The 8,560-nt window shown below is 39.5% G+C and overlaps 1 protein-coding gene across 1 annotated transcript in view; it reads left to right on the plus strand.

The window, feature by feature from the left end:
• The window catches only part of LOC104278746 (hemicentin-1-like), a gene marked incomplete at both ends in the record, with an annotated part of 96,852 nt that overhangs the window by 43,432 nt on the left and 44,860 nt on the right, over positions 1–8,560 (plus strand). The window contains 6 exons of the mRNA XM_009875820.1: positions 1,122–1,280; positions 1,821–2,015; positions 2,970–3,068; positions 4,487–4,614; positions 6,535–6,679; positions 8,183–8,295. Of these exons, the coding sequence (XP_009874122.1) occupies positions 1,122–1,280; positions 1,821–2,015; positions 2,970–3,068; positions 4,487–4,614; positions 6,535–6,679; positions 8,183–8,295 (839 nt within the window). The remainder of the gene's footprint in view (positions 1–1,121; positions 1,281–1,820; positions 2,016–2,969; positions 3,069–4,486; positions 4,615–6,534; positions 6,680–8,182; positions 8,296–8,560) is intronic.

Genomic DNA, 8,560 nt, shown 5'->3' on the forward strand with positions numbered 1-8,560 from the left:
TCAGAACAGTGGTCTTGAAAGGACTTAATTTTCTCAAAAGCTTTATGTAGTGTTCAACTAGTGACTGACCTGTGAAATTCTCTAAATCTAGAAGATACGGCACTTGATCTCTAGGGCATAAATTCTTGCTCCTGTTTAAATACAGTGAATTAATATATTGTAGCATAATTAATAATAAAAAAAAAAAGCTGAGCCTCTTGTCTACTTAAAGAAGGTTCGTTCTTCTGTCAGAAAATGTCCAGATACATCATACAAAAATTGTAAAACATTTTTTCTGGTTTTTCCATCAGATATTCGTTCAAATTCCTTTGCAATGCAAATCTGAGAGGTGTCTAGTACAGTTTCTTTAGTAGTGAGACAGTACATTGGGTATCATAACTGCAGGGGCTTTTAGAGAGTCAGAGGATCCCATATCTCAGACTGAACATTTATTCTGAGAAAAAGCAGCTGACTCCTGTGAGTCGTTGTATAAACCATCTGCCGGCTGTTTCTTTGGCAAACCTCTAATCTTGTTAGGTAGATATTGCCAACAGATAGTTTCTGCAATCCAGTGTTTCATCTGTGACTGGCTGGAGGGAAGCGCAGAACTCTGTGGGCTGTTTGCAAATAACCTTCCCTCAGAGGAAGCTTCTTCCGAACTCCCGGCGGTTAATAAATGGCTCATATTTTAAAGCAGGAGTCAAGGGGCTTTGATACTCATCCCAGAGTACATGTGGGCCAGTTCTCAATGTTATGCATCAGTGTTACGGCTCCTGCTGAGCTTGAGGAGTAGCAGAGCTACTTTCTAGGTTTTACAGTTCTCAACTTTGGTACAGAGCTGACAGTCGAGTGGCATCCACATATAGCCTCTAATTTGGGAAGGACAAATAGAGTCTGGCACACTGTCCTAATGCTGATCTCTGTCCAAAGGGTTTGTGTTCCCCTTGTGAAACAAATGAAGCAGGATTGCATCTAATGTAGTAATGAATTTTTCCACTTAGTTGAGTGGAAGTCAGTGTATTCATTTGCTAAATGAATGCAGCCATGTTGTGAACTAACCTCAGACTTGGACACTGTTTCACTGGAATAATTTTGATAAATACACTGTTATATCTCAGTTGCTGTTTTCTGTCTGAACTTAGGTGACTTAGAGTTGAGGGCATCATCATTTCTCATTATTGATACTCATCGAGGTCTTTTGAAGATCCAGGAAACCCAAGACGTGGATGCTGGTGACTATACCTGTGTGGCTACCAACGATGCAGGGAGAGCTTCTGGAAGGATAACTCTAGATGTTGGCTGTAAGTACCAGAAAAGTTACGAGGAAGAAGGAGGAGGCAGAGGAGGAGAAAACAGTTCAAGCCTCAAACTAACATAGTTCTTGAGTAAAGAATATATTATACTAACTTGAGTTAATGTGTAAGGTTATTGTAACTTAGCCCTTCCTCTCCTTTCTTCCTAATTCTAACTGCCTGTGGCCTGACACATCTCGTTAAATGTGTGCTCCTGTCAGACACATACACTTTCTGAAGTAAAGAGCAATGCTGTATGAAGGAGATGAACTTAACAATGCTGTCGCTTGAGTATGCACATTTGTCTGATGAGGGTGACTGTATCTTCTTTTTTTTTTTTTGAGATGTTTTGCCCATTTCTGAGTTCCTCATTTTATGTTCACAGTGCGCAAGGCTGCTTTTGTAAGGTGTTACTGGAGTTGGGAATCTGTTGTTAGAAGAAGAATTGTGCATAATGTGACATGAATTTAGGTCCTCAATAGTCTAGGCAGAATGCTAATGTCATTTTGCAACCCCAGTTCACTTTCTGTCTTCTTTTTTTTCCTCCAGCTCCCCCAGTTTTCACGCAGGAACCCGGTGATGAATCTGCGGATATTGGCTCAAACCTCACGCTGCCGTGCTATGTGCAGGGTTACCCGGAACCCAAGGTTAAGTGGAGGCGGCTGAACGGTGCCTCCCTTTTCTCAAGACCGTTCGCAGTTAGTTCTATCAGTCAACTCAGAACAGGAGCTCTGTCTATTAATAGTAGGTAGACCGAAGTTTTAAAAACAAAATTCCAGAAGGAAATATGACACGTGCAATGCATTTAAGTTACTGTAACTGCTTTATTGCTCACTTTGTAAAAAGGGTGGATTTTTATCAGAGATTATATTTCTGGTACTGACTTCATACTTCCAATACTGAATTTTGACACGCAGTTCGTTTTTCTGTGAGTTCATGAGTTTGATTGTGTTGGGTCATTGGCTGCACTCTTCCTAGAAATTATTGCACCTTTGTTTAAATGTATGTGGATTATGGCCTCTGTTGATATTGAGGAGCCATGGATTTTATTTTTTTTTCTTTGAGAGAATTTGTTCTAAACTCACTGTTTTAGATAAGTCCCAGTTTGGGTAACAACTGAAAATTCTTCAAGTGACTTTGCAATTTCAACTACTTGGAGCATTTCAGTCACCCTTATGTTATTCTGTTTTCTTCATTAGCTTTTTTATTGTCTTCTAGACATGATTAAGATGGGTGAAATAATTCCTCCGTGCTGTACCTATAGTTCAGTAACTGTGTCTTATGTACTATTTTTTGGGTGTCTGTTCACTTACAGACACGCGTTGCTGTATGTCGTAAGCAATGTTCCAGTCAGTGCACTATGTGATAGCGTATGTGCATGCAGATATATAGTGTACTACCACGTGTTATTTATGCACGTTAGAATATACTATATTAAAGTATATGTGATAAAGTGATGAAAAGTGGGTTTTTTATATATATATATATACACACACATACATACACACATGCAACGTGCTTTTTTTACTCTAATGTCCTTGCTTGTATGCCAGATGACGGAGGGAAATGAATGAACTGGCCAAACCCAAATGTTGGGAACTGAAAGATTAAAGAGTGGGGTATTCATGTGTTGCAGACTTTTCAGTATTATTTCAGATACTACGATCAGATCTCTTTTTTTTATTTTCCTCCCTCTAGATTTGTGGGTCAGTGATGAAGGAGCTTACATCTGTGAAGCTGAGAACCAGTTTGGAAATATTCAGTCACGGGCAGCCACGATCACAGTAACTGGACTGGGTAAGACTGGTTAATGTTAGTGACAGGTGGAAAGGACCGGCAACGTTTCAGTACCCGCAGTACACAGTGGGAGGAGATAGTTTGTACAACAAATGGGATGTCTACAGGTTATGTGCACACGTGGTGATGTGTCTGTGTTTGCGTACCCACATGTAGCCACACAAACTAAATCAGAAGACATTTGTTTGTCATTTATTTCAGTGAATTTTGCATATTGGAACATTTTCTTTTGACTAGCTCTATTAGTTTGAATTAACTCCCTCTACACTTTATAACATGGACCTTAAAAACATGATTTGTCCTATCTTCTGTTCCTTATTCTTAAGTGAGTTTATTAAGGAATGAAAAATCACCGCAATGATCATAGAATGGTTTGGGTTGGGTGAAAGCTAAAGGTGAGGTTTCTGAGGTGAGGAAATAAAAAGCAGCAATGAACTTGCTTAGGTCAGTGTGTTGATGTAACTGGGCAGGAATCTTAGTGATCCAAGAAAACAGTAAATAGCTGCACTGTTAAGGAGCTGTTTATTATCTTAGATAGACAATTGGCAATGAAAGGAAGAATAATGCTATGGAACGTGTACATTTGTGGGAAGATAGAAATGGGGTCCATCTACCATCAATGGAACACGTAGTAGCAATCTGTAATGTTGGTAGTATTTGACAGGCCTGTTCTTTATTTATTTAAAAGTGTTATTTAATCCCCATTACTTAAAATTAATTTATGAAGTGTGTGTCCAGGAGTGCTCCGTGTTGGTTCTTTACAGAGCATGCAGAATTTCCTGCTGGGCTTGTTGACGTCTGCTGTAATCCTTTAAAATTTTATGCCCAAAGGAAATTACTACTTATTTTTTTGCCTTCTCCAAACCTGCTACTTTCGTTCTTCAATATTTTTCCCAAGGAAGGAGAACATAATATATTGACTTGGTATCGGGGGAATATGAGTTTTCAGGGAAACGCTGAGTTGGATCCAATTTCAGCTGGACAACATCTGCTGTTTGCTGCCATTCCTTAGTTTTGGGATCATTGTACGTTTACTCCTCTGGCTTCCTCTCTCTTCTGTGCTACCCCACTCCTTCGATTTTTTTCTTTCGTTTATTTTCCTGCCTGAATCATTGAGGTTTCAGATACCAGAATCCCATCTGGTATTTTTTGTTGTATAACTACATATGTTGAAGCTCTCATACTGTCTCTTGATGGCAGTGTTTTTTTCTTACCCTGTTTTTTCTTTCCTGTTTAAATCGTGCATTTTTCATTGTAGGAAATGTTTCTTCCTCTATATTGTGTAGCACCTTGCACAAGGAGACCTTTGATGCTGCTGCAAGTAGCGTTAGTGACAGGACTAATAACAAAACTTTAATACTTTATGTGAATATGTAAAAATTCCTAATAGTCTCTTCTAATTCTTTCTTTTGTTCAAGTTACACCTCTGATTGGAGTAAGTCCAGCCACAGCCAATGTAATAGAGGGGCAGCAGCTCACTTTGCCGTGCGTGCTGCTTGCTGGAAACCCCGTTCCAGACCGGAGGTGGATTAAAAACAGTATGGTGGTAAGACCATTTTGTTTCCTGTAAGATCTTTTAGCAGAGAAAATGTAGAACTTGCATATTCAGGCCACGTAACTACTTGGTTTCAGCTACTAAAGTTGACAAACAAATACACCAATAGGTTTTGTGTTTACAAATAAAGCTGCTTCAGGAGACTGGGCTGATTCGCTGGGAGCGAGGGTCCGGTGTCGGGGTGGGTTACAGCAGACATTCACCACCCAGCAGGAGCTGCTGCCTCCTGGGCTGTGTCTGTAAGGCAGTGGCTGCTTCTGAGTTTCCATGGGCACTGTCAGTCCAAGTGCAGCCACTCCCCTGAGGAGAGAGAGTTTATTCCTGTTCAAAACAGGGAAGTGGAAGTGTGGGGTCCTGATGGTTATGCCTCTCTGATCACCGCCTGTGCCAGGAACTTCCTAACTCTGAAGCACAGATGAGGAAGGAGGGAATGGTAGTAGGGGAATGCGAGGATCTAGAAAAGAATTTGTAACCAAATTATTTTTTAATTGTCCTTTAATCTTCTGTTTTACTTAGTTTGAAAGCAGTTTTATGCATTCTTGTTAGCTCTTGAATTCCAGCCTTGGGCTCTGAATATAGGAATGCTAGTGGAATATACCTACCAGAATGACAGAAGTGCTGCAATTTACACCCTGGTAGCTGAAAAGTGTTTCTTTTTTCCTGTTTTTTAAAAATAAAGATACCAGGAAATGTAGATTTAGTTTTTGTTAACATTGTGACTTCTACCATTGTTGAGATGAGATAAATGTCAGTATCCCTGTACCATATACTCCTTTCCTCTAGAGGTGCACAGCGCAGAGCATGAAAGAGGGTGTTTTCTTTGCCCCTTGGGAGCAGACCATTGCCAGTTCATAACTCCAGCAGACAGAAAGGTGGTGTAGACACTATGCTTACTTTTGATGTTTCAGGTCTTTAATAGTAGTCAAATTACTGACTATAAAATTCCTGTGAAGCTCTGCTTTTTATATTGCTTGCCAGTTTCTCCCTAAAGCCCTTTCTCCACAACTGTAATTAAAAAATTTTCTAAAAATTTTTTAATTTATTATCACCAAGCAGAACCCTGGCACTACCTGACCCTTTGCTTGCTAAAGTTTTCTAGTCAGTCTTTGTGTCACTGGGAATCGTGGGCCTTTCTCTGAGAAATATTGGCAGGATCCTCCTTGTTGAGTTGCTAATTCCTCTGTGTAGCAGTGCTAGTTTCCTGTAATTATAAGCTCGTGGCAAAAGTTGTGCTCCAAAGAGAGTGTTGGAGTAAGTTATATTTAGAGCAGAATGCGGCTTTTTCTGATCACAGCATGGCTGGAACGATTTTGTGTTCTAACAGCCTTTCTGTATGGCAAGTCTGTGTTGCCAAGTTCAAGGATTGTTTTTGACGTTGCTATAGGGAATAACTTTAAAAAAATACTTTTTCTGTGAAAGTTAAAATGTCTCTTAGCTGTTAAAATGGTGTACTTCAGAGAGGATCTCTTCATTGATGTGGCAAGTTAGAAGGTTCTGATAACTGTAAAAAAAAAAAATCTATTTGTGGAAGAAGAGTAAGTCATTGCACTCGTCAGGAACTGATCTATGGTCAGATTGACTTACTGGAATAACCAATAAAAACGCTGTAAAATAATTCAGCTAAATTTGGTTTTGCTTGAGTGCATGATTATAAGCATGACAGTTCTGTGTGCTGTGGCTGACCTGAGGTGCTGTTGCAGATCGTGATCACTACAAATAAAGTGCTACCAAAATTTGTATTTAAAATTAGCTTTTCCTGAAAGATGGAAAGTAGGAAAAGCTTTAATAAAATTGTCCAGGAACATTAATTTTCAAGAATGTGAAATAGTTGAGTAAAGCCATGCTGCATGCCAAGGTAAGTATTGCCAGCAGATATTTTCTTCAGTAAAACATTACCTCACTCTTTTGTAGCTGGTTCCCAATCCCTATGTCAACGTTCGCAGTGATGGAAGCCTGCACCTTGAAAGAGTCCGGCTGCAGGATGGTGGCGATTATACCTGCATGGCAAGTAACATTGCTGGGACAAGCAACAAAACCACCACCGTTAATGTGTATGGTAAGGAACACTGTCTCGTTGCTTTCGTACCAAATACAAGATGAGTGCATTTCTTACAAACAGGAGCTTTTGCGAATGCTTTCTTTGTTAGGTTTATGCTAAATCTTTTATCTTTTGTAATGATGTCACTTTATAAAGTAGCATGGATCCACTGCACAGGAACTGAGTGATGGAGACTGGTTTTAGAAGAAAGCAAAAATAACACTGTCTTGTGATCGTAAGAGATCCTCGTTTTAAAACATCTACAAAGGTTGGGCTGTGCAGTCTTCGTCTCTATCTCTATGAACAAAACAGATGCAAGTGTGAAGTTTACTGGAAAACCATGGAAAGTGCTGTCTGGGGCCTTCATAAATGATCTAAGGAAGCACAACTCATGGGAGAATTAGAATTAAAATGAATAATGAATTTGGCAAAATGTGTGTTTGTTCCCTCCCTCCCCTTTTTTTTTTTTCTTTAATTAAAACATACAAAAAATTATACCGACTGGAAGCAAAGTGTAAGCATTGTGGTAACCCATCTGTATTTCAGCTGGGGATGCTTGTATTAACTGTGTGTGGGGTCACAACCACTTGGTTTACAGCCTGAAATTTTCTCATGTGTTAAGTTAATCATGGGAGATTTATTTTAAGCTTCACTGAAGATACTGGAACATCCTTTTAAGTTAAGAATAGCTATTAATTTTTAATACAGGCAAGTTCTCAGTGTCTTCCGTATCAACACTAGTTTTTTGAATATTTCAGAAAAAATGGGAAGAAATATCATATTTGTACATTTTTAGAACAATCTAGGTTTTGGTATTATAGTCTTAAATACCATCTTTTTTTCCTGTTTTTAAGTCAAAACCAGCTCAGTTAAGTAGGAAAAAATGGTGGTGTTGTTATCTCTGGTTACTGATCTTGTGAAGTGATGTGGTATTTTTATTCAAGTTCATCTAGCAGTCGATTATCATGCAGAAACCATCACTGCAGTTAGCACAACTCTGTAGCATTTTTTAAAAAGATTTAGTGAGCTTGGATTGTGATCAGTTCTTCACTCTCATACCTGCTCCATCTAAAATGTTGTCCATCGGTGGAAATTGATTCAGCACTAAAAATGCTGAACTCATTCTCAAGGAAGGTGCTGTGTGGGTTGAATCGTGTACAGCATCGTTTCAGGAAGCCTAAAATGTTGTCAGAGGATGTTGTGATGACGACTTTCTGAAATGATTGCAGTCAGCTATGTGAAATACCTACAACTAGTTTAAAATTGTGCACGTAATCCAACAACCAGCCTGTGGCTGCCATGCTTTTTTAGGAACAGGTATTTATTCTGTCCTGAAAAGCTTGGAGGGTGGAGGGGAAGCGGCTGGTCAGTGTCAGCGTTGGGGTTTGGAGAAGAGGCTCAAAATTCCCAAATCCTGCTGCTTGTATGAAATCGCAGCTGAATAGAGGGATTTTATCGTAAGAGTTGTGCCCTGGTTTCAAATGTCTTCTGCATGCGTCTAATATTTGCATTTATTTTCAGTTCTGCCTGTTATTCAGCACGGGCAGCAGGTGTTCAGCACCATTGAAGGAATCCCAGTAACATTACCGTGCAAAGCAAGTGGCGTTCCTAAGCCAACCATTGTCTGGTCCAAGGTAATTCTCACCTTTGAGCTGTTCGTGGTGCAAGATGAGTTGAACACGTAGTTTAGTTCCCATCAGAACTATATGCAAGGAACAGGGCCAAAAGGCATCAGTTTTAAGGTCCTGAAAAATCTCTCCTTCTTCATATCTGCTTTTGTTTCTTAGAGCAGTGTTTTCTGGCCACGGACCAGCCTTAGATCAGTGTTCTGCTCTTTGGGAGGACTTTGCCTATAGGGCTTTGCTTATCTTTATGTATTTGACACTTCTGAAATTGTTT

Source organism: Apaloderma vittatum, unplaced genomic scaffold (genome assembly GCF_000703405.1).
Source record: "Apaloderma vittatum isolate BGI_N311 unplaced genomic scaffold, ASM70340v1 scaffold469, whole genome shotgun sequence".
Classification (NCBI taxonomy): Eukaryota; Metazoa; Chordata; class Aves; order Trogoniformes; family Trogonidae; genus Apaloderma; species Apaloderma vittatum.